This window comes from Solanum lycopersicum, chromosome 8 (assembly GCF_036512215.1).
Source record: "Solanum lycopersicum chromosome 8, SLM_r2.1".
Lineage (NCBI taxonomy): Eukaryota > Viridiplantae > Streptophyta > Magnoliopsida > Solanales > Solanaceae > Solanum > Solanum lycopersicum.
The window spans coordinates 5541062-5568915 of NC_090807.1; the positions used below are offsets into that span (position 1 = coordinate 5541062).

The following is a 27854-nucleotide window of genomic DNA, read 5'->3' on the forward strand; positions in this document are numbered from 1 at the left end:
CCGCTTGAAATCTCTCTAAACCGAATCATCCAATCACACCCTAACTCATGACGCTTGCAAATAACTTTTCAACTTTTACTTTTGGATTGATCACAAAGAAATTCTTTTTTAATAGCAAGACTATATGCTCTTACTGCAGATTTCATTTGCATCTTATTCATAAATAACATACCTAGTTGCATATACAAATTAAATTAATCAACATGAAATAAATAAATAAATAAACAACTATAAAATATTTAGTTTTCAACAATCGAATCTGACTGGATATGTTTAGGATTGTTTGAATTCCAAAGTGCCGTTCGAATGGAACCGTCATCTCTCGTGTAGATAAAATCTTCTGCATTTTCGTTAGTGTGATCTAAGTATGGAATGGCTGTAGAATGATAATTAATACTTTGATCTTCAACGGATGCATTAGGTGCATTATCCACATTATCATCATCGCCGTCATACATATCATCACTGTCTGTTAATTCATGCTCGGAAGGTTCATCATTGTGCAACTCACCAACTCGTTCATCATCCATAACATTATTATTTACAATTTGTGTACAATAATTCACTGCATTTTGAATTTGATCATACCTATAAAAATAATAATATAAATATATTACATATAAGAAAAATAATTTTTAAGAAATAAGAAAACATTACTTTATTTACCTATTCGTTGAATCCGATGAGAAACAATTCAAATGACTGAAATTTTGGCTAGACTCTCCCATAATATTCAAATGACTTTATTTTACCTAAGATTGTTGGTAGATTGGAAGATTGAAGGTAATATGAATATGAAGGATAAGTCTAATTTATAGAATTGAAAGTCTTATGTATTATTTACATGTGAACAGTTTCTTCAACTATTTACGATAAAAAAATAAATTTTCTACTATTGTCATGTGATCCTCTTTAACTTTAAAAAAAAATTCAATAATTTTTCTGCCTTTAATTTTTTATTTAAAAAAATTAATTATTTGAATTCAAATATTATTTAAATTTAAATTCAATATAATATCTATTTTTAGAAAGAAAATATATTTATTACTTTACTTATTTTTAATTTTTTTAAAATAATGTATATTTTCTTATAAGTTATATATTTAAATTTTAAAAAATATTATAATCATAAAATTAAAAAATAATATGAAATCGCTGCCAAGGCAGCGATTTCATTTTTTTATTAAAATTTTTTTTTATGCAAAATCGCTGCCTCAGCAGCGATTTCACTTTTTCAGGTGAAGTAAGTCGCTGCACCTGCAGCGATTTTACCGTTTTGGTTAATATAAAATTTTATATACCGTTTTGAAATTTTTGTTAATATTTTGTACCCTTTGAGTTTCGGACTCATATATCTCCAGCCTTATTCTATAATTTTTTTTTATTTTTTACGATCAACTTCAATCCAATTCTCTAATTTACTTTCTAAAATAAATGTTTTTCTTAATTCTCAATCTTATATTATTATTTCTACTTCATCCTTATTTTATCATCTCCTTCCTTTTTTTGAGAGAATCGTGGTAAGGGTTGAACTATTATGTCACGTATTGTATTTTTAAATTAAAATATTCTTCTTATCATTTTAATTTTGTGCATTCTTCATAGTGAAAATCAATAATAATATCAAATTATATTAAAGTGACGAAAATTTTAAAAAAATATTATTAATTTGTGATTAATATTGTATATATTTAATAATATATTTTTAAAATGTTGTATAAAAAGAATTATGTATATTCAAGATTTAATAATGACCTTATATGAAAAAAAAAAGTTAATTCAGAAAATAATAATAATAATAATAAAATAAAAAAGTGAAACAAACTATCCACCTCTTATAAATGGAGAATAGAGAGTGAGTTTAGCTAGCTTTTGGCCATAAATTTTAAAATATTCTTGGCAAATATTATTTGAGTGAAAATTTGGATGAAATTTCACCATGTGTTTGGCCATATGCTTTGTGAAATATATTTCACCTATTTAGAAAAATATGATTTATACCTATAAATTTTAAAAACTATTAAAACTAACTATAAGTTTGTATTACAAGTCAATTGGATGTTCGTTACAACAATGATAAATAGTTTCCATCACACTAGAGCAATGTGGTAATTTGGAGCGAGTGCAACAAGTATCATTCCATAAATCGTAAAGTAGACAAAACACATGATTTTAGTACCTTGCGTTAATTTTTCATCATTTTCATCAACAATCATATCATTATTTAATATTCACTAAATATTTCATCACTATTTTGGTGTTCACGTAAAAAAATTATGTAATACAACACAAATAACTACTATAGAGGGTGTTTTTGTAAAAGATAAAAGTTTGGGGTAAAATTTTAATTTTCAAAAGATCTCAAATAATGAGATTTGGCCCAAATACTAGAAAAAACTAGTATTTGGGAATTTGGGATATTTGCCAAAAATATTTGCCAACTAATGACAAATTGTATGGACAAACATTATTTGCCAAATTTTTCCCCAAATATTATTTGGGAAATCTATGGACAAAAAGGTCCTTAAAGTGTGGTTGGAAAGCCTATTTTACTCTCTGAATACAACGAATAAAGAGTAAGAGCCTATTTGGCTCAGCTTAAAAGCTGGTCAAACTGACTTAAAAGCTGGTTTTTGACTTATTTAGCTGTTTGGCAATACTCAAAAAAACTTATTTTAAGTTTAAAAAAAAAACTTATTTTAAGCCAAAAGTTAAAAGCTGGGGTAGGGGTGCTTTTTTTTCCCCAGCTTATAAGCTGTTTTAAGTTGACCACATTTTTACCTTTTTGCCCTTAATATTTTTATACAATCTCCAAATTACCCACATAACTCTGACATCTCTTTCTTCTATTTTTCCCTTTTCACGCGTGGATGATACACAATTACTATTACTAATGAATGAAAATAAAATAAATCTTAAATCTTCCAAGTGATCTATTCAAATTATATATTATTAAAATGTAAAATAAGTTGCACATATAACTTAAATAAAAATTTATATTCCTCTTATAAATAATTTGTGATAATAAAGAAATATGTGAATGATAGACAATTATTATTACCTATGGATGAAACTAAAATAAAATCTTAAATCGTTCTTTAATCTATTCAAATTATATATCTTTAAAATCTATAATAAGTTTATATTCCTCTTATAAATAATTTGTGATGAGAAAGAAATATGTGAATGATAGCAAAATATAATTATTTATGGCTGTCAAATATAAATTAATTAACTTTTATTATGTTAAAAGCTTTTAAGGGTATTTCAGACATTTTGATTTAAAAAGCTATTTATCAACACTTATTTGCGAAACACATCAACAACTTTTTTTTAACTTCAGCACTTTTATCCAAACGCATAACTGCTTATTTTAAAAATAAGTTTCAGCACTTTCAAAAGTACTTTTTTAAAGCTGCTTTTATTAAGCCCATCCAAACGGGCCCTAAATTAGATTGAGTAAGAGATAACCAGACTTTTAATTTTGGGGAGGGAGTGGAGGAGGGCGCAATTGTTTTACTACGAATAAATTATGTGTAATATTTTCTTTTTATAAAAAAATCATTATTTATAATAAAAAGTATTTTTTTAAAAAAAATATGTAATTTTTTTAACCCTTTTCGGATGGAAGTTATCAAGAAATATATTATTTTATTCTCTTACCTTCACTTTGCAAATACTCACATTATTTAATCTTTTTACTCCTTCTTCACTTGATATCTTTTTTAAAACTTTTAATAAGGTTAAACTATGTTTTTTCAAAATATGAATCAATAGTTGAATGTGTTGATTATAAATTCTTTTTTTGTTTCCCCTTATAAATTTCACTCATTACAACAAACCTATGTATTACAAATAGGATATACCAAGTTATCCATTCTTAAATAAGATTTTATGATTTTAATTCTTATTTTTATTTAAAATTATCTGCTTATTATTTATAAAAGAGAAAAATACATAAAGTTCCCATTACACTTGGACCTTATTTTTGAAGTAGACACTTAAAGTTTGTCGGGGTCCTATTACCTCATTGAATAATTTCAAATCAAATTAAATACATTCGTTTTAGTGATTTCTATTCCAACTCCCCACGCGCATCTCTCACCCTCTTAATAAAAATAATATGTCTATTTATATTTTTCTGACCCGTTTTTTAAAGGCCGAATTCTTAAGTTGACCCGTTCACATTTCAACCTTTCCTCCTAATCATTTTTTTTTAATTTTTTCTTACCCAAAATTGTGATATTGAGTGATCTGAAGTAAGATTGATGCAATTTTCACTTTTTGGGATGCTTCAATTCTTGCATAAAATAAATATTAATGAGTTATAATTAACTTGTATTGGCTAATGAGGCTGTTTTGAGTATCCGACAATTTTGTGGTGCACTAAGAAACTAAGAGATTTTGAAAATTTTAAGACCAAGTGGAAAATAATGAAAATTACTTAAATAAGATCCAAAAATTACAGTCTAGCCTTGTTAAATTACGGATTAAGCTAGTCCAGCGGACCTTGCCCATATTAGTTGCTCTAGTTATAAGAGTGAAAGGCAAAAGAGATATGGATAGGAGAATATTTGTATTGTATAGTTATTAGTGTATAGGACGAAGATATATGTATTTGCATATGTATACTGGTCTAATTATTTACTTTAGAGAGACAAAAAAAGAAGAATGCAAGAACAAAAATAATAAATTACTTACAATAGTTGGAAAATTCCAGTGCTGCAACATATATTGGATTTTATGTATCATATTTTTTGCTTAGTTGTCAAGTTATTGGTTTATAGGGTTAATTAAGTCTGGCTACATACCTCTCGTTGTTCGTCCGGACGTCACCCCTGAACACAAATCACCTCAATTTAATGGGTCGATCAAGCTCTCTATATCATCTGGTCTATCTAACCTCTCTTCTCTCTATTTTAAGATTAGACAATATATTTATCTCTCGATAGACAGTCAAGAAATACTAAACAAGAATATAGAAGTAACTTATAATGACAATAAAAAATTAATTCAAAACGCCATTAATAATCAATATTTGATCCGTAGCTACAGCCTCATAAAGACTTTAGCTACTAATCTCTAAAAAAACAAGAAGATGAAAAGAACCCTAAAAAGTAATGATGACTTTCTCTTCCAAAGTCCTCATCTAATTGAATACCTCCAATAATTATTTGTACAGATTATTTATAGATGTAGAAACTTTAAATATAATAACTAAATCCAAAATCAATTGGGAAATCAAAATCAAACTAAATCCGACTTTCGTGCGCGAACAACCTCAATATTTTGAAGGCATGTGATGTGAATGACACGTGCAACAACTAATTGCAATTCAATTTGAATTCTCTCAATCTTTTCGTTATGCATTATTATATTAAATTTATTTCATTAAGTTATCTGCTTGATTTCCTTCTTCAGCATTTCATCTTTAATTTATTTTAGCTCCAAACTTCTTCAACTTTACACCAATTTACTCCTATAAATAAAATATATTGTTTAGCAAAATCCATAAAATTAATGATTCTAAATTTTAATATTTTAAATTTTTAATAGATTTTGAGTTTGGACTTTTGTTGTTTGTTTTTAATACTATATATATATATATATATAAATTTATTTTTATTATTATTATCTTTTATCTAGCCATGAACCAACTCAATTCATATTGTTCAAGCCCATATATATATATATATATATATATATATATATATATATATATATATATATATATATATATATATAATTTTATTTTTATTATTATTATTTTTTATCTAGCCACGAATCATCTCAATTCATATTGCTCAAGCCCCATTATCTAGCCACAAAACCCCTTTTTTCTTAAGAAACACTAAAAATTTGATCCCATGTAATATATCAGAAAAAGATGAAGTAAGAAAGAATAAAAATAAAACAACAACAATTTGATTTGTTTCGACTTTCTCCTTCTCAACATTCACTTTTGAACTTTAAAAGACGATTGTTTATCCTTCTTCTCTTTGTACTTCTCAATATTTTCTATTGTATCTTTTTTCACTATTAACAATGGTGTCATTCATGGAACTTGATCCAAAGTCCTTACTAGAGCCACTAGTAAATCGGTTTTCTTTCCCTTTGTGAGCGCTTTTTACAGTCGATTTAAAATTTGAAGATGCTTTCTTTTTCGACTAATTCGGTAAGCCCAATATTAAAATATGGACCTTCATCCATATGTATCAATGAATTTTGAAGATGAGAAACTAAAAAAAATTGAAAACTGAAATTATGGAAAGAGATCTACCTCTTGATTAACTTGAAATCATTAATTAGAAAGAAAAATGATTTGAAATTAAAAAATGAATAAACGGGGTAACTATGGAGAGATTTGTGGCGTGAAAAAGGGAGAAAAAATCGTATGAATTATGTACCCTGCAATTTTGTGTTGCGGTAAAAAAAACAGATTTTGAAAAATTTAAGAACGGGTGGGAAATAATGAAAATTATGAGGGAAAAAGTGTGTATATAGGTAATATGTCATTTCTTAAATAAGCTCCAAAAATATAGCCTACCCCTGTTAAATCACGGACTAAGCTAGACCAGCGAACCTAACCTATGTTAACGACTCTAGTTATAAGAGAGAAATCAAAAGAGATATAGGCAGGACAATATTTGTATTGTATAATTCTCGACTTTATACAACGGAAACACAATTTATATATTTCTGTTTGTATAAGCGAAAGAGGCGAGGGAGAGATTGACGAGATCTCGTAGAGTGGCGAGCAAAATTCACCAAAGAGAGGCGAAATAGCACAATTTTGTACAGGGTGTAATTAAATTAAACGGTGATTATGACATTTAATTTGAATTAATAGATTGCTATTATATTAAATTGGAAAAATAACTTAAATACACAACTATAAGTTTTATATTCTCTAATTTTCCCTTCTTTTTTTAAATATTACATAATTCCCTTTTTTTTAATTTTAGTGTAAGTTTATAGATACATTACATTCTCTCTCCTATAATACACAATTATCCATTTTAATGCCTATTTTTTCTCCATTAAAACACTCAACCTTTTAAATCAGTTTTTGGATTTTGAATTTTCTCCATTTAAACACTCAACCTTTTAAATCAGTTTTTTGATTTTGAATTATTAATTTTAATTAATTTTAAATAAAAGACCCAATTTTGAAATTTTGAATTTCAAAATTCAAAAATTTTGAAATTTCAAAAATCAGAACAACTTCTCTTAACTTCTCCCGTTTTGTTCTTTTAAATCAGTTTTTGGATTTTGAATTTTCTCCATTTAAACACTCAACCTTTTAAATCAGTTTTTTGATTTTGAATTATTAATTTTAATTAATTTTAAATAAAAGACCCAATTTTGAAATTTTGAATTTCAAAATTCAAAAATTTTGAAATTTTGAAATTTCAAAAATCAGAACAACTTCTCTTAACTTCTCCCGTTTTGTTCTTACTCCATCAAGTTTCAGTTCTTTTTTTTTTCCATAATCATCTTCCTTCTCTTAAAGATTACTTACTCCGCCATTGCAACTTCAACGTAAACCCACATGCTTAACAACTCCCAAAAATAAAAACCCTAAACCCCCAAGTTCAGTTACCGAAGAAACAAATTCCAATCAGAGGAAAGATTAAACGAACAATCAAAAAGCAGATGAATTTGGTAATCTTCTTGTTCTTGGAGGCAAGCAGATGAACTGATACATGTTTTGAAAATTGTTATAATGTATCATTCACTAAGTTTAATAAATGTTTCATCCACTGTACTTGATGATACATATAGAATCAATGTGTATATTGTTTAGGCGATGTTTCTGATACATGTATTAGATATGTATCACATGTTATAATGTTTTAGTTAATTCACTGATACATGTAGTAGACATGTATCACATGTTTTTCATGTAGTATGAATTTCTGAAAACTGAAACCATGTATCAGTAAGTTATTAGTTGTTTTATTTAGTATTTATATTTCAATATCATTATAATTTGTTGTTTTATTTTCAAATTGCAGCCACTGAAGTACAAGATTAAAAAGATATCAACACATCTCATAAGGTTTGCTGACAATTTTAACAACAATTTCCTAAAGGACTTTGAAAAATATATAGGGGAGAATATTATCCAAATGTTTAATGATATGTTACCTTATACATAGGGGAGAATGTTATCCAATTACGTGCTGATTTTATGGTGATTAATGATCTGTTACCTTAAATTAAGTTGTTTTAGTAACAACATTAATTGTACCGTTTTTTCTCAATTTTTTTCTCAACAGTTTAAACTTACCATGTAGCATTTACCATGTATCACTAGAGTCTAAAGTATCACGAAACAACAAATTTAAGGGATTTTTTGTAAATACTAATTTTATCGGGACAAAATGTAATTATTGAATTACACTATGGGATTCCTTAAATTTTTACTATTAAATTTTCCCTCTTACATTTTGTATAAAATAGTAAACATATTCTCTCATTACTTTTATGATATTAGTTATAGTTTCTAGGTTGTCAATCACATATTGTATCAATTTAAAGGGAAAATTATATGAAATGGCAAACATTCATAACTATTATATAGTAGGGGTATAGTTTAATTTATTTACATTATATAATTATAGTTTATTTTATTTTGCTATAATTAATGGGGGCCCACAACCTATTATGTAACCAATTGTATAAAAACCTTATTTTCTAATTTTGTATATAATTATACACAATCTTATTTTCTCTCTCCTTTTCACAATTAATTTTCTCTCTCCTTTCCACATTCTAACGTCTTCTCCTACATTTAATACTCCAATATCAGATTTGAATTTCGAATTTTTGTCCAAAATTTCAGTAATCCCTCCCGAAGTTGAAGTCCCCTCCCTTAGTCGAAGTCAATTTCGTAAGTACTCCTTAATTTTAGTTGTTTACCTTTTTTTTCTAACTTATCTAAAAATTGTATATTTTGATGAAATAATCATTTTTTTGTTCTTGATAGATCTAAAATTCGTCAAACAATGAACGAATCGTCTACATCTTTGAGGATTACCAGAGGTAGTCCTTTGCATGTCAATGTTGTTGACATTTTACCATCCTTTTCAATGGGGCTAACTCAAGAATTTGGGGTTAATGTAGGGTCTTTGGGAAAATCAAAACAACTTATACAAGAACAAACCATGGAAGAGCTGAGATCAAAGAAAAAAACGACTCTATGGCAGTTCAACAAGTTATTAAAAATGCCAAAGCTAGAGGCATTAAAATTGTACAAGGTACAAGAAAGAGGAAAGCTTTAATCGTTGAATCAGAGGAAAATGATTCTGAAGTTGTCGGATCCGAAGAAATTCATAATAATGAGGTAGTGTCTTAAAACACAAACTTAGATACAATTTTTTTGTTATTTAGTTGTGAATATACAAAAACTATTAAATTAAGTATTGTATATAGTATATTCCATGTGAGTAATTGTATATAGTATATTGCATGTTTATGTTATTTTTGGTTTTTGTATATATATACAAAATATGGAGAAGTTTACTCTGGGGTTTCTTTGTGTTTTATAGCTCTGCTCATTTCTTGAATTAGGTGAATGTCAAAATGGTTTTGACTTTTGATTATGTTCCATGCTCTTTTTGTGTGTTTGTGACTTGTTTAGGGTTGTGGAATAAAGGGGCATTGGTAAAGTTTTTGTCTTTCTGTGTTGTGCCTTGTGTTTTCTGGAACTTCTCAAGCATGATATTTGTATATTCCTTTGTTATGTTGCTCGATCTCTTCAAAAATGTCGGCGAGTGCGCGTCGGATCCTTCAAAAGTAATTGGACTTAGTTATACAGATGGAAAATTTGAATATATGATTAGAATTTGTATATTCTATTAGTTATATACAAATTTTTGAAGTTAGTATATATTAAGTTTACATACATATACAAAAATTGATATGTACATGTCTGTTTTAATAGCTGGTAGTAAGGATTGTATATATATGGGAAAATATCATAGGTGATTATAATTTTGTATATTGTAGTAGTTATATATAAATTATTGAATATAATGTATTGAATATGCATATACAATTAATAAAAACATTGAATAAGTGTTAGTATATACTATATACAATTAAAAACCTGAATAACATATATCTCTTGTTATACAAATTCGTAAAATGCATTTTGTACATGTATATATTTATTCAATAAGATTGTATATGTATATTTATTGCAATATAATTAGACGTGTATATACAATAAAAGACATTGAATACGTGCTGGTATATACTTTATACAAAAAATGCAAGTGCATATATATAAACAGAAAATAATCTGCGAATGACTTATTTTTTTATTTTATTTATATATATATATGTAGGTATGTATATACAGAAATTAATTTGTACATGACTTATTATAAAATTGTTTTTTTTTTTGTATATATATACTATGTTTATTTCATACACTTTTTTTTATTTTTTAGGAAGTCAGATATATTTGCAATAACCGTGAAAAAAGGACAATTCACATGCAATGTTATACGCAAATAAACACATTGAATGAGCTTCAGAATAAACTGCCTCCAAAGCAATATAATCGTATATGTGCATCATCGTGTTTTGCACAGTTAACAGCAATGAGACGATGTCACGTGCAAGCACAACTTTTTAGATGCATTATGTTGAGGGAGTTGGAAGGTAGTTCTGTGAATACAATACTTTTTTATATAAATGGCACAACGCTTCGATTCACAATACGGGAATTTGCCATTATTTCTGATTTGAATTGTTCTGATAATGGTGCTGACTTCAACTTTGATATTGATCAACCCAATAGAATCATCGATGAGTATTTTCCAGGGAATTCTCCTGTCACTAAAGCTCGTTTGGCTGAAGCTTTTAAAGCAAAGGTATGGGGTGACAATCAGGAAGATGCATACAAGTTTGTGATTCTATATTATATACATGAGTTTATCATGTCCGCAGAACCTACTACAACAACAATAGATAAGTTGGACTTTGATCTGGTTGAAACAGGTAGATTTACGGATTATCCTTGAGGTCGGAAGGCTTTTAATGAACTTGCTAAATCCATAAACAACAAGATAAAGCCATGTGGACAGTACTACAGAATTCAGGGCTTTCCACTTCCAATGCAAGTTTGGTTCTATGAATGTTGTTCTTATGTTGATGACAAGATTGCTGTCAAGGTTTCTAGTCACATTCCTCGGATTATCAATTGGGTGACTAAGAACGACCATACTCGGTTTGATTATTTTATGAAAATAATTTTTAATGATGCAGATAATCCGGTATGCATTTACTTAATACAATTTATAAATTATAGAAGTTAGTATACATTTACTTACTACAAATTTTATATTACATTTTTATTATATTGAATTATAATTTTTAATTATTATACAGATTAAGTTCAGAATTATTGAGCCAACAGCGATGGAAATTAAAATCCTCAAACTTCCACAATCGATAGAACAATCAATGTCTCAGGGCCTGCAGACTGATCACAATAAAGTTACAGATCCGGATGATGATTTCCGAAACCCGCCCAGTATAACAAGCAGAAAAGGAAAAGAAAAAGTTATTGAATGTTCTTCACCGGCTAGGAAAAAGAAAAAGCAATCCGTTACAGTCATCTCTTCAACAAAAGCAGTTAAGACATACACGCGAAGATCAATGGCGCGCAAAGCCACACGATCACAGTCCATCAATATCAACAGTGTTGCGAAACACAGTGATGCAGGTACGTCACACTACAATGAAAATGTAGAGCAGAAAAGTGTACAAGACAGAACACAAATGGGGGAAATTAAGAAGTCAACAAGCATTACAATATCGCGTGATGAATTTGAAGCATTCAAAAAATCGGTAATCAAATATACAATTCAAATATATGTTATTTGAAAATATTATATACAATTATTAATAAAATATGCACCTTTTTCACATAGGTCAAGGACGAGTTCGCTGATTTGAGAAAAATGCTTGAAGACAAATTCAAAACAGTGTTGGAAGCCATGAATTCCAAGGTATCACATGTATAAATTTTTTGTTTTAATTATTTATATACAATATACTTTATACTTATGAATACAGTTGTATATTTTTTTTCCAGGGTAATGTCGTCGATGATGATCAAGAATCACCCATCGGAGATGTTCATCACAAGCCCACATACACTCCACATGAACCCCAAAGTCAATCTGCATATGTGACAGAACAAGAGGTATTATTTTGCTTTATTTATACATTAATTCAGTTTATACACATTTTGAAATGAAATAAATTGTATATAAGTAAATTCAGTTTATAGACATATTGAAATTAAATAATTAAGAACTATATACTAGTATAGCTCAAATTACACATCAGCGTATTACTTATTTTTATACTGAATATACTACAACATATTTTCTTATATTGTTTACATTATAATCAGGCTACATTTGAAGATGTCATGCAAGAAACGCATATCACTCGTGTTCATCAGTTAAATAACAAGTCTTCACAGTTAGGTGCACAAAAAAACCCCGATAGGTCATCAAAGTGCATTAAAAGATCGTGAGGTATCCGTAAATGATTATATACATTTTAAAATTTAATATAATGGTTTATAATCAATTTGTTAGATATTTAAGTTATTACTTTCTTTTTAAGCTGGGAGATAACTTGCAAGAACTAAACCAGAATTCCCCACTCTTGGATCATGTTGTTTTGAGTGATAATTTGAATGATGTAAGTGGCACTGCCTCACAAGATCAATTAGTGTTGTATGCTAATGTGGATGCCCAGCAAAATGCCCAAAGGGAAACTGAAAGTAGCTCAAACAGTCGGGTAATATATAACATATACAATGTTGCATCTCACGAGCGTATTGCAGAAGCAGAGGAGTCTATTATAGTTGCAGCGCCTATACAAATGGTATACATGCCTGATTCAAATCAGGAAACAGTTGTAACTGAATCACAGGATGAATTGCCAGACCATCTTCTTCCAAGCGTGAACACACTGTAAAACATTGTATTACAAAAACAAGTTGAAGCTGAAGTAACACCCATGCCAGCTGTTAGGCATAGACGCCCAGGTCCATTCAACATATCTCCGTACATGACTTCGTTTGGTTCGGATGCTGGTAAGCAACAATTAGTTATGTTTACATTTTCATAAATAAGCATATTGTTTGCATGATGTAAATATTTATATACATATCTTTTCAGGTAGTTCGTCCCGACAGCCAGTTGTGTTTTACATGAAACATCCATTTATTTCATTGTCTGATAAGGAAGAGTCTGATTTGTTTTCAAATTTTTGGATATGGCTGAAAGAAGACTTACTCGTCAAGCATTACAAAAAGTAACATTTTTTTATACACTTGCATTTTTTATTGTTTGTTTTGTGTAGTTATTTTGTATTATGTATAATAGGAACTATGCGGAGGATCGCTACAAGAAAGGAAAGACAATATTACCACAATTGTTTAATTTTGGTGTAGCAACAATTGACAACAAGAATTGGTTCTACAACATCGAGTTTGAGCGCCAGTTGATTGATAACTCGGTATGTTTCCGTTTTTATATTATTAAAAATGTTTAAATTAAATGAAATTGTATAATGTATAAATTATAACATTATTACTCATTATATCACAGCACATAGATGTCTTATTCTACTATATAAGGAAAAAGGCCAAATACTCCAACAGTAGCACATACAAATTCATAAATCTATGTTGCAATTTCAACACTGTTTTTCTAAATGCTTGGAATGCATATTATGGAATAAAAGGTGACCTTTCTAAGGAAGTGTTAGACGAGATGATTATTGATTATATTAATGGATACAAGATGCTAGTGTATGCACCATGGCACACAGTCGATGATGTATTCATCCCGGTTAACTTAGAAGGCAGGTTACATTGGATTCTGGTTGTCATATCTTTCAATGATCGATGCATCAAGGTGTATGACTCAATCAACAATTCTCTTCACCACTCATTTGTTGTCAATCACATCAAGAAGTATGCACAGCTTATACTAATGTATCTTGTAAAGTCTGATTTCTATCAAAAGAAAGGTCTGGATATTGCAAGCCACCATCGATATCAAGGTCATACCGTATATGATTCATTCGAAATTGTATATGTGGAAGACCTTCCCCAACAACCAGCTGCTAGTTTGTAAGTTATAAAATTCAATAAATTTATATTTTATTGAACATAGTTACACTTTAATTAGTATAATAACAGTTGAGCTGTATTTTTATATAATTTTTTTAGGGACTGTGGAGTGTATGTTGCGTCATACGCGGAGTTCTTGAGTGAGAGGAAAGACATTCCAGCAGTCTTAGACCCAGAAGAAATCCACCTTAGATATGGTGCATTGTTGTGGAATTACGGCAATCAAAAGATACAAGCCGGAGCTGTCAGTGATATTGAAGCGCCTTTAAAACCCGTCAGAAATCGCACACAAAACAACAGTTCTGAAAGGATTACAATCCAGTAGGTTGATACCTTAGTTGTAGCATTGTTTTGATTTTTGCGTTGACAGTTTAAATATTAGTTGTAGATTAACAATTTTACGATAATTTTTGTTTTAATTAACTCGTAATATCATTTTCTTTGTTTTGAACTATATTTTAGTATTATAAAAATATATGACACTATCTTTTTGTGTTATTTTGTATAAAGTAGCATATAAATAAATATATACATATACAATTTAATTGTATAAAAACTACTTTTAAAACTAAGTGTCTTACATTTACGAATTTGTATAACAAAATATATATGGTCAGGTTTTTATTTGTATATATTTTATAGTCACACTCATTTCATTGTATAACGTATATACTCTATATTAGTGTTCAGGTTTTTATTTGTATATAGTATATTATTAACTGTTATATTCACATAAATAAATACATATATGTTGTTCAGGTTTTTATTTGTATATAGTATATACTATCACGTATTCAATGTATGTTATTAAATGTATATGCACATACAATTAGATTGCTATATATATACAAATTCTATCTTATGGAATAAATATACATGTACAAATTGCAAAAGATATATGTTGTTCAGGTTTTTATTTGTATATAGTATATAATAGCACTTATTCATTGTTTTTATTAATTATATATGCATATATGTAGTTCAGGTTTTATTTGTATATAGGATAAAAGAGTTTTATTTTTATACGATCTACTTGTTTAGTGTTGAACATTTTATCATGTTGCGTGTATATATACAAATTTAATTTACGCATATTGAGTATAATATATACTTTTGTAGGTCATACAACACACACATTAATGTACAACACATAACAAAATTAAGACGTAGTTTAAGTAATATAAGTATACAAAAACAAAGATTTCAATTAAGTCATAATGCATATAGTTTCAAATCAAATTTAATTAGGAAAAAACAATTAGCCTTAAATATCTTTTGGCTTATTTCTACATGAACGCCTATTGTGACCTGCCATTCCACATGTGCTACATGTATTTTTCCCCTTAATCCTCGATAACTCTCTTGCTGTTTTTTTCCGAGGCTTACCCTTTGGCCTGCCAGGAGGTCTTTTAAATTTTGGAGGTAATACGTCATCAGCAATAATGCTATTCGGAATCAACCATGCCTTTACATCCGGTAAAGGATGTATAGGCATATTATATGTCTTCAACATTGTCTTTGGTTTGTATAAATCCGAGCAATATTCATCTGGTGGTAGACTCTTCCATTTCAATACCGCCCAAGCATGTTCACAAGGTATTTCCTCGTACTGAAATCTTCCACAGGTGCAAGTTTTTTCTTTTAGACAGACTACAAAATATCTCCCATCATTATTAACATTGTGCACATATTTCGTTGACGGTACAACCTGCTCATTTATAAATACAATTAAATGAAATGATGTTCATACTAATATATACAACTAAATTTTGTCAACACTCCTAAATATATACTTATTCTTAAATATTACCGTCATTCTTGTGCTCAATGCTTCATTGTCTGTTAATATGACATGGTATTTTCCAATCAATGATGTGAATGTGCAGGTTGCCTCCTTCTTGTAGTCATGATTCCACCTTCCAAATAATAGCCTTACCTCTTCGAGAAATTCAAAAATAGGCAATTCTCTAGCTGAAACAAGTGTTGCATTTATACTCTCAGCAATATTTGATGTCATGTGCCATCCTCTATGTACTTGTGCATAACAAAGAGCCCATTTTTCATATCCAGCTAAATCCAAATACTCTTTCCCTCTTATATCTTCTTTTTCTACAGTCTCCATTAACATATCAAATTCATTCTTTGTGCAAGCTTTTGCCATTGTATAGAATACACCAGATAACTTCTCATTAGATTTTCTAAACTTTTTCTGAACGTTATTCCATAAATGCCACATACAAGCATAGTGTGGGACATTACTGTATACATTTGTAACAGTCTTTATAATGCTCTCATTTCTATCAGACACAACACACATGTTACTCCTCTCACCGTATGCTTCTTTAAGTTGCTCAAAAAACCAAGTCCACGCAGCATCATTTTCTGAATCGATAATACCATACGCAAGTGGAAAAATATGTCCTACAATAATAACAAAATCATATATTAAATGTACATATACAACAGATTCACGTTTATACATATACATTATTACATATATATATATATATATATATATATATATATATATACCTGCGTCATCTGTCGTGCTTGCTGCAACAAATGTACCATTATATGGACCTCTCAGATGACTACCATCCACCACGACTACTGGTCTACAATGATTGAATCCTTGGATAAATGTATTCAATGCAACAAATAGATACAAGAACTTATTATTCGTACTCTTTTTCATACGTATATGAGACCCCGGGTAAGTGATATCCATCATATACAAATAAGCAGGTAACTTTGCATATGATGCAGCTGGTGTACCCCTCAAAGCTTTCAATGCTTTCTCCCTGGTCCTCCAAGCCATCATATAGTTAACATCAACTCCTAGATCAATCTTAACATCCTTTCTTATATCAGCTGGTGTATATTTACGTTTATGATCTACAAATTTAGGTTTCACAATCCCTCCTATTAAATTGCTAGTTACATGTCTTTGCGAATAAACTCTATCTTTTAAAGGACATGTATGCTTTCGGTTGAATGCTCGAATTCTGAACATTCCAGATTTGTTGATATTAGAGGCCTTCATTAACCATTCACATCCTTTAGAAAAACATTTCAGAGTGTAACTGCATATAATTTTTAATATAGTATACAAATTTAGTTTACAATAGGCAATAAAAATATTTATACAGTTTAAAAGTCACTATTTGAGAGGCACACTACCTTATTGAATTTGACCGAGTAGTTTTATACTGAAATCTCTCTTTAATCGCATATCTTTCCATGACTGCTTTCAAAATTGATTTGTCCTTGTATACTTGATCAACCTCAACATGCTTATTAGATTCGTCTGAAATCACCCAAGTTGTATCAATCGATAAAAATGCAACATTTGTATCCTCCGGTTCAACAACAATCATATCATGACAATCATTTTCTGCAACAGTTGCCAACACCCCCATCTCTTTATACTGAGAAATCTGTCTATCACATGAATCCAAAATAGTTATACAAATAGGAAATTTGTTAAAATCAATGTTGGCCTTTTTTAGCATTACGTACACTCTGACACCCATGTCATTGTGTATAACCATTCGTTTATTGCTTTCTTCAACCTTGTACTCAATCTTCAAAGTCTTATTATTCATATCAACACCAATCTGTTTTGCAATAGTTGTATAAAAATCTAGAAACGTTGACTGTTCCTTAAAAACTACTCCCTCTATAGTATAATCAACGTAACAATTTGTATCGTCCCATTTTCCAGAATGCATAACCAAAATAGCTAATGAGCCCATTATCTGTACATTTATGAAAAAGAATATTTATATATATTTCAAATAATTCAATGAGATCATATATACAATTAATACAACAATTTTTATACAATCAAATTATTGAAATTTTATACTGTTAGTATTTTTAATATACAAACACTACATCTACAATAGTGTATACTTCTTCCCAAAATAAATCGTATGACATAGAGTTTTTATATTATTATTCTTTTTAATATACAAAAACTACATCTACAATAATATATAATTCTATCAAAAATAAAACACATAATTTATGAATTTATACAATTATGAACACTGATATTAATATTGACGCTTTCAAAATATACAAATACTGCGAATCACATATACAATTGCATGAACAGTATATACAATATTGTATACTGCAAATTTTCAGCTTAACAAAATCATATTTTGAATTTTTTTAAAAAAATAAAAACATCTCACACTAACGAATGAACGCAAATTCAGCTTAACAAAATCATATTTTGATTTTTTTTTAAAAAAAATAAACAATCGAAAACAATTCACAAATTCTAAAACCAATAAACGAGAAATTTCATTGAATAAAAACTTACCTGTATTCGATTGACAAAATTGCTGAACTTCAGTTTCACAAAGAGCAAAAAAAAATAATTATTGTTTTGTTTCAATGGCTGTATGAAATTATTTTTTTGAATTTGAACGTTTGGCTTGAAAATAGCGACGTTTCCCTAAATTTGTGGCATTATCTTCATTTATTGTTACCATATTTAATGATTCAGTTACAAACAACTTTTTAAAATAGAATTGTATAAATAATAAAAAAAATTATATACAAAATTAAAGACACCTTTAATAACTTAACTATACCCATATTATGTAATTAGGTAAACTATACCCATATAATGTTATTTAATCTAATAAGTTTGCCATGAAATTTTCCCTAATTTAAATGTCTAAATCAATATAAAAATAAAAAATCAATATTCAACAATATTGTCATTTCTAGTATTGAATTAATTCTTTTATTAACATTAGTATTAATTTGATTTTGATTTAAGCTTTATTAAAATTATCAATATCTATGGACAATAACTTTTATTGGACCATTCAAAATTCTAAATCTCAAAAACTTGAACTTATATCAAAATGCTAAAAGAAGTATAAGGAATATTTAGAAATTTTATCAAAGTAAATATTTTTATATATAAAAATTTTTTAAAATCATATATATAATCTCAAGTTGAGTTTTTGTAATTATAACCAAACCAACCCCAATATAGTCATGTTTTCTTTTCAATACCAAAACCAAGTAAACCATTAATCATATTTTTTTTTCCCGATTTGACTCTATTTACAATATTGCTCAATTTTCAGTTCAATTTTATATGCCCCTTACCTTTTGAGTGTTTCTTGAAATTTGTGGTTCTAGTGTGAAAATTAGAGAAGGAAAAGAAGGTTTTATGGAGAGATCAAGTAAGAGGATCCAACTGAATCCGTCAAGTTCAAGGGTCTTCCAAGTCATTCTACCGACAAATTATACTTTAGTAGATTGACATATAGATGAACTTGGCTTTACATTACCAGACAAAACATATAGTTGTTCAACCAAGTAAAGCAAGATATATGTAGAAATACAAGGAAGCATTGCACCTCATGCAAAAATAAATACATGTATAAATCATGTCGAAATCGACGAGACAAACATCTAACCTCTATGGCATGAGTATGAACAACATTTCTGCATTGCAGTATTCTTCATAGCATGTGTATAAATTCCCCCCTTAATCAACAAAGAACATATTCAATAGCAAAGAATCTATAAACACAAGTTGCTGCTATTCATTAGTCCAAGTAAAAAAGAGTAACAATCTTCCTAAGATTCTTGGCTTCTTGACATGTTTCCATAAGCAATCTGCTATCATGAAAGGCAAAGCAAATAACTTGCTGCACTTGCGAAATGATGTCCATGTTACACAGCCTACATTACCAGCAAAACCAATTCAAAGGGGATCAACCACCCGTTAGAAATCACCACGGATACAGCAAGACCCAATATGACAACACATATACATTCCCCGTGTAGTTCCACAAAGTGGGGTCTAGAAAGGGTAGAGTGTACCTAAACCTTACCCCTACCTCAGAGGTAGAGAGGTTGTTTTCCGGAGACCCTCAGCTCAAAAAGAAAAAAAACAGATCAAAGCAGTTCAGAAAAAACTGAAGTACAAGAAACAACATATAGTAACAAATAGGTCTACGACAAAATAATACGATAGTCGAAGTACAAGAAACAACAAATAGGTAGAGAAATCAAAGGACAAGAAACTATAAGAGAAATACTACAACTACTAGCATGGACGGACAACAAGACAATGCACTCCTATGTTATGAAGTATGATGATAAAAAGCACATTCAGAACTAGTTCCATTTTTACAAAAAATAGGAAGTAGAACATCTAGAACATAACTAGGTTATGTCGTATCATGATATTTCATTTCAGCACGTCACTTCTACACAGTTCTGTACCCAGACAGGGAACTTCATATCATAAAAAGCAGTTTCTGCCAAGTAACAAATCAACTTGACTACAAAATGGAAGAATGACTATTGAAAAGTGTACAAGACATCAGATATTCATGTTTTCCTGCTAAAACATACAAAGGAACTGGTTCAACTTGAAATGGAGATTGTATACTCAATTCATTCAAAAGAGATGCTCTTTTCGTACCTGCTAGCTTCTAGCAGTGAGAGATGGTCATTGTGAGGTTTCTCTATCACATGTTTCACCTGCAAATCCAAGAAAGTTAACATTATAATACCGTTTGGAAGTGCTACTAACTACTGCACTATTGTTGCATTTCACAAACAAACTTGGTGGAAATCAACATGAAGATTGAACTCTTCTTAATGAGTTATAAATTACTGACGGAGACCAAATTCAGCCTGTACATTCAATCAGAAGTCATTATAAAGTGGTTGTTTAAAGCGGAAGAAGCCTTGGTTCCTCCTCTCTTGAAACTTGGAATCCATCATGAGTCATATTAGCAAGCCATCTTAAGTATACATGTTACTTTCTTATTCAAAACACAAAATTTAGAAGACTAAATAATTTCAAAACTCCATCATTCAGATCTTTAAAATGGCATCTTAGACGTTTCCCTTGTCAAAAACTTCTGGGTATCCAATATTCATGTCCACTAAAAGAGCAACAGAAGAAGTGCATTTTAATTTTCAGAACCTAACCAGAAGCCATTTGATGACAAATCTTAATTGAGGGTTATAGAGATACAAAACTTGCTTCGATAGAAGTTTGAACCTAGAGAAAATTTCAATTCAACTGGACTTTTAGCTTAAATAAGAATGTGGTAATACTAACATAATATGTTAGATCTATATGGAAAAGGATGCAACTATACATTGAAAATCTAGCATTCAACTTATAACAACGAGATAGATCAATCACTCAACACAAATGACAAGGATAACTTTACAGACCTTCATAGGTCCTTGACATATAGAAACCTTAGTTACACTCGTACAATTAGTTCTACAGTAAAGGATGCCATGAAAATGTTGGAGTAGAAAAGCATGTCGGATGGTATCCCTATAGAGGCTTGGAAGTTCTTGAAGTGGTTATGTACATTAAATGTGGAAAGCTACCACATATAGACTTTTGAAACTTGTGGCATCAAACATGCCATCACATCTGTGTGGCTATAAAATCATATCATTGAAAGTAAAATAGGATGCCTAAAGTAAATCATTTCCAAATATAGAAAGAAAGGTGTTATTTTTCAAATTAGACTAAAAAAATGAGATCAGATAAAATAGAATAAAGAGAGTAAGAACAAAGAAGATTTTCAAAGTTTTGCAAACTACATGGTATTAAACTTATGAGTCGTACAAGAAAAAAGCAAGATAAAGAGACAATGCGAAGGGTGACAGAAGGATAGTTTTGCTACTGGCTGTTAGATCCACAATAAACTAAATTTTGCTATAAAGATAGATGAAAACTTATAGAAAAAGAAAGAAGGATCCTCAAATGGTATTAGCATCAAGAAATAGTTTGTTAATGGATGATTGAGAAGAAAGAAATTCAAATCAAACATATAATTTCATAAAACACATGTACAAGAGAGCAGTCACAAGTGAAGGATCAATATAATGAGATATTAAGGAGTTTGCCATTACTGTAGGTGTATACTAGGGACTTGGCTCAAATCTATACTTGTTACCTAAATAGGGTGGGTAATCTATAATATGAAGGATAAGATTCCACAGTGAAATTTTCGATGGAAGAAACTGGTGAGAAACTCAACCAGAACTTGGAATTGCCAAGAAGCACTTTGAGGAGAAAGGTTCTTAGGACAACTAAAAGTAAGACATAGGTGTAGGTTCTTTTCATTTTGGTATAGGGCTTGTACACGGGGTTCTCCCAATCAAGTTATTTACCTTATCAAAAAAACCTAAAAGTAAGACAATATATATGTCGTAAGTTTAGCTCCCCATAAAAATAAAAAAGGTATAGTGAAATTAAACAGGATTATGATGCATAACTGTATACAATTCAAATATCTAAGCTCAGCCTTCCAAAAGAATAGCATGATAGAAAAGATGTAACACACGAATTACAAGATGATAGCTAAAACAGACAAGTGCTTACTTACAGAGCATGGGATGAAAAAACACCAAACGGTGTAAAAGGTACTGTCTACATAACAGTTGTAAGACCAGAAATATTAGCACTCAATGCATCCACACGATGTATATCGTACAATCCCTTATGTAAAGATGGATGTTCTCACAAAAGATTGGTCAAGATTAGAAATGATAACATCAAACAAAGGGTTATAGCACACACACAAAGGATAAAATGCGAGAATGCAACATGAGGCGGTTTCGCCGTGTCCTATGTAAGCCTCCACAAGCACCGGCTCATAGGTCTGATACTGATGATCGAAGATGATAAAAGATGTGTTAGGCCTATAATGAAAATCACATCAAGAAAGTGTCTCACAGACCTATAATGTTTTCAAAAAATTCCGACTTACTAAGAACACAACATAGTGGATTGAAATGATCCGTATATATAATACCAACTAGTTGGGACAACACTTAATTCTCATTGTTACACTAATGCTACGTCCGGAGATGCCAAAGTTAGAAACTTGTGCATCTGTGTAGTAATAAGGGTGTCGGTGAGAGAAATAGCTTTAGGCTTAAGAGAACCCGAATTTCCTTCAAAGTCAAATCATATAGTATTTGAATGAAATAGACTTCAGAAAGAGTCAGATGGTAACTAATGATACATATAACTGACCCTGACTAGTTTAGAACTCAGGTGTTGTTGGTTGTATGGTGAATATATGAAATTAGCTAAACAAACAAAACGTAGGAAACTAACTCTTGCAACTCCTTACTCGTCTTGCTTAGCAATATAAAGAACTACAAGTAAAATTTTAAAATTAAAAGACCTAATGGTAGATGGTGCCACAGGCTGTTCCAACTAATTTTTGAAGTTCCTGTTTGTACCGAAATAAAATAAATACACACAAATGCAGTTTGTATCAACTCTTAAGAAGTTTAATAAGATGCACAATAGTATGTATGCCCATTGACTTTAAGGTCAACACCTTCAGTAATTTAGCCTCTGAAATAAAATATTCCAAGAGATGTTGACTCCAAATGTTTCAGTATATAACAATTTGATTATTAAACAGTACATGTAGTCAAAGAGAAGATCAGAGATTGCAGCTCTTACGAATGATTCCTTCTACTTAAGAAAGGAATACACAAGAGGAGGAAGACTTATTTTCTGGGATAGTAAGAAGCAAAACATATTTAAAAGAAATGTTCTCTCTCCATATCAAACAATTTAAACCCAAAAAAACATCAAAAAAAGAGGAAGACTCTTTCAAAGATGGTTAAATCCACGAGACACAATGCAACGACTGTGGTTGTTCATAACAGGGGAAGAGAGAGAAAAAAAACATTTGAACGAGGAACAACAAAGATGATATATTCTTTTTCGCAAATTTGTTTTGTGATACCACAAATGACGGTTCTTTTCTTTTCTTTAATGGAAAGATAACAATAGTGTCATTCCTGTCACAATGAAGCACAATTTTATGAATAGATGCAACCAAAAACAAAATGTAAATGCATTTACTTTTGACAATAACTCCTGACTTTCCGGAGGTTGTTTTTCCAAGCTCTGTGGCAATATCACTGTTAGCAGCTCCGGTTTCTCAGCACGAAGAGCACCTCTTATGACAGCAGCATTGGTGCCTGCTGCTCCAGAAGTAAAGATGTGATTTTTCTGGAAAAAAAAGAAGTTGAAGAAACATTGAAACGCTCGAAGTCATTAATTCACTATCTCCTTCAGGCTTTAACTAAGACAAGAGAATCATACCGTAATGACCAAGGCATAGCTTAGAATCTCAATAAGTTCTTGATGCATAAATCCCATGTTTCGTGTCCCAAAAAAGCCAATATTTCTTGGACCTTGTTGTTGAATAGCTAACAACTCCTGAAAACAAGAAAGGAGCAATCTCTCTTATTTACATTCAGACACATCTGATAAGTACATTCATAGACACATCAGATACATCAAACTAGACGATTTTGTTGGCTCAAAGTGACACTTGAATTGGCCAGCCAAATAGCTTAGACTGCTTGCCAGCAACAATTTGACATATTAGTTCTTTCTCATACTCTCAGGTTTTCAATGCAGTTTCAGAAAACACCTAACAAAGAATGACTTATAGATGGCTACCCAAGACGCTCCTTCCCAAGATTACATAGACCAGAGGTTGAATCACTAAGGAATTAGCAGAGTTAAGGAAAAGTGCAAGTCCAATCTAAAATTTTGATCCATCAAAACAAAAACATAGTAACCCAACCATAATTAGAAGTAACTAGTAATTTAGTAGAAAATTATTGATCTGATCTATCATATTCGTTTACTTAACTAAAGATGTTAAATGCCAAATGGAAGATGATCACTCAAATAATATTGAAGTGGACTATTGCAGGTAATAAATATCCAAAGGAGGAGGGGTAAAACAAGCAATATACTCCTAAATGTCATTGCAGTTCCCATTTGATACAAGTACTCCCTCCATTCCAATATAAGTAAATTTCTGGCACTTTTTTAATTGTCCAAAATGAATGGATTTTTCGAAGTTCAAAGATGTATTACTTATTTATTTCCAAAATGACCCTTCATTTTAATGGGTTCTTCATCGACTATCTCTAGTTTTAAGAAAAGTTTGGGAAGAAGCAAAGGGGTGATATTGACAAGTTACCTTTTAACCAATGTCTTTCATTGACTTTCTTAAGGGATGTGTCATACCCCAATAATTCATTTATTTCGGAATGGAGGGAATATAATACAACGTCCTTAATCGAAGGGTAAAAAGAAAGAAGTCAAACCTGCAGATAGTCCACATCCGGAACTGGCTTATACTCTGACACCAAAACTGATCCTGAGCCTTCAACAAGAGTCTGAACTTGAGTTGGAATCTGAGAGCTGAGTTCTTCATCAGAACCAAACATCTGAATTGCATAATCATCTTCTTTCCTCAAATTATCATTGCTGCAATATCTTTCAGCATCTCCATCTGGCCACTATACCAGCACACAGAAAACAGAGGCCCCTGGCAGTAAATCATAAGTGAAAACCAACTGATGCATGAAAATGCATTATAATGAGAGCCTATAGTTTGTGTGGTTGGCAGTTACTGAAAATTTATGCAGCCTAATAAAGCTCAACAATTTGAGGCTAGAGCTAAAGAATATCCAAACATGCCATAGGTGATGTGATAAGTTGCTTGGACTCAGGTGCGGTCCGTGTGGATGTCCAATATGGGTGCGCATCTAGAGGTCAGATCCTTCATGATCTAAATTTTGAGATTTGGGGATACAAATCCATGCATAGATACGGCTGTCAATATTTGGCTAAAAAACTAAGTTGCTTGGACTTTTCACTTTTGGTGTTGCACCCGTGTCGACACGACATGGGTGCAGGATACGTGTTGAATTTGGTCAACCGATTTTGGGTAACTTTGACCAAAATCGATGGGGAAAAATCGGACAGTTTTAATGATTTTTGTAATCAATACAAAAGCTAAGGAGAAATTGAATAAAATGGAATACTTCTTATATAGAAATTTCTATGTCACTCCTTTTCCTTTAATCTCCTTCAGGATTCAACTCAAATTCTCCACATTATATCTCAACTTCGGTTTTATAACTCGATTTTAAGATATTTTAATTATTTATAGGTTCTCCACATTATATCTCAAATTTAGGTTTATTAACTCGATTTTAAGATATTTTAATTATTTATAGGCGAATCCCTGCAAACATATAGATCCATATCCCTAAATCTTAAAAATTAAATCATGAAGAATCCTACCTCTAGTATCACACCCGTATCGGACACACACACCCTAGTCCGAGCAACTTCCTAAAAATAATTCAAATATCTAAAAACAAAGTTATAAAAACAAAATTATGAGATATTATGTGGAACTTAAGGAGAAATATTGATCAAGACGAGAATCTTGGAAGGAGATAAAAAAGGAAAGGGAGTGACAAAAGAAATTTATATATACAAGGTATTCCATTTTCTTCAATTTCACCTTAGTTTTTGTTTTAGTTATAGAAATTATTGAATCTGACCAGAATTTCTTCCTCGAATTTGGTCTAAGTACCCAAAACTGACTGATCAAATCGGGTACGGATCCCACACCCACGTCTGTCGACCCAGATGCGACACCAAAAGTGAAGAGTCCGAGCAACTTAAGACCGTTGTCAGTAGTAGTAGGATACGCAAACTTGTTCCACTCATTCTAACCAAGTGGTTTTTCTCTAACAACTTCAATTTCCAGTTTGACAATTGAAAGACCAATACAACAGGAATGACTAAGCCATTTGTCCTAAAACGAAAAGAAGAAAAAAGACGACAAACAAGATGAAATGGGGAAACTTCTTTCTTTCTGACAAAAGCCCCCAAACCTACTTAAATGACATTAATCAACCATGATAAAAGCATACAATTGCTTGTTTCAAATCCAGAAACAATTGTTTTTTCTGATAAAAGAAAGTTAATTTTCTATATATTACATAGAAAGCATAACCAGTCACCAACACAGCAGCAAGAGATAGTTATCTAACACTACAACACACAAACCCCAAGTAAAGGGAGAACATCATATCCCTTTTTTTTTCTGGACAAGTCAGAACAACAATAAAGTTTTGATCTTTCCTCCCATCAAACACCAAATTTTTCAAGAATCCATTTTTTTTTCAATTTTCACAAAGTCAATAGCAACGAGAAGTTCAAAAATTAAAACCCAGCATATGCATTTTAGCTATTAAGAAGTCTTGACCTATCCTCCCATCAAAAGCCAAATTTTTCAATAACCCATTTTCCCCATTACCACAAAGTCAATTGCAAGCAGAAGTACAAAAATTAAAACCCCATTTTAGCTATTAACACAGAGAGAAAAATAGCAATACCGTATGTCCATTGGAAGATGAACTTGTTGAACCACATCTTTTGGAAGATGAAATAGGATTGAGTGGACAATTGGGGTTGTTAAAGTGAACAACTTTAGTGAAATTCAAAGGGGAAAATACAGGATGAGAGTGAGGAAGAGGCAAAAAAGGAAGCCTCAATGAAGAAGTTAGCATTCTTGATTTTTGCCACAACTAGCAAAAAACAACTTTTTGAGTTTCTGGACAACTTTTTACTTCACTTTTTCTTCAAATCCAAAGCCCCCTTTTTGAGTTCTTTCAGAGACGATAGGTTTACAAATTTTGGACAAAGGCCATCCCTTTTTATTCCCTTTTTTTGTGTTTGTGGTTTGCTAGTATTTTACTTCAATTTTTTTCAACATAAAAAAATCTCCAACTTCTCTTTTATTTTACTTTTTAA

The 27854-nt window shown here is 30.4% G+C and overlaps 2 protein-coding genes across 2 annotated transcripts; both read right to left on the reverse strand.

Moving 5' to 3' along the window:
- Positions 1-15360: 15360 nt before the first annotated feature.
- LOC101244070 (uncharacterized) lies at positions 15361-18024 on the reverse strand. Its single transcript, XM_069287974.1, has 4 exons — positions 17354-18024; positions 16706-17256; positions 15984-16594; positions 15361-15881 (listed from the first exon to the last, which is right to left on the reverse strand). The coding sequence occupies exons 1-4, from the start codon at positions 17926-17928 to the stop codon at positions 15438-15440; spliced, it is 2181 nt and encodes a 726-aa protein (XP_069144075.1). The 5' UTR covers positions 17929-18024; the 3' UTR covers positions 15361-15437.
- Positions 18025-19564: 1540 nt separating this feature from the next.
- On the reverse strand, positions 19565-27845 carry LOC101258678 (uncharacterized). Its single transcript, XM_004244730.5, has 6 exons — positions 27437-27845; positions 25346-25540; positions 24324-24440; positions 24081-24230; positions 20640-20698; positions 19565-19891 (listed from the first exon to the last, which is right to left on the reverse strand). The coding sequence occupies exons 1-6, from the start codon at positions 27608-27610 to the stop codon at positions 19756-19758; spliced, it is 831 nt and encodes a 276-aa protein (XP_004244778.1). The 5' UTR covers positions 27611-27845; the 3' UTR covers positions 19565-19755.
- Between the last annotated feature and the right edge of the window lie 9 nt (positions 27846-27854).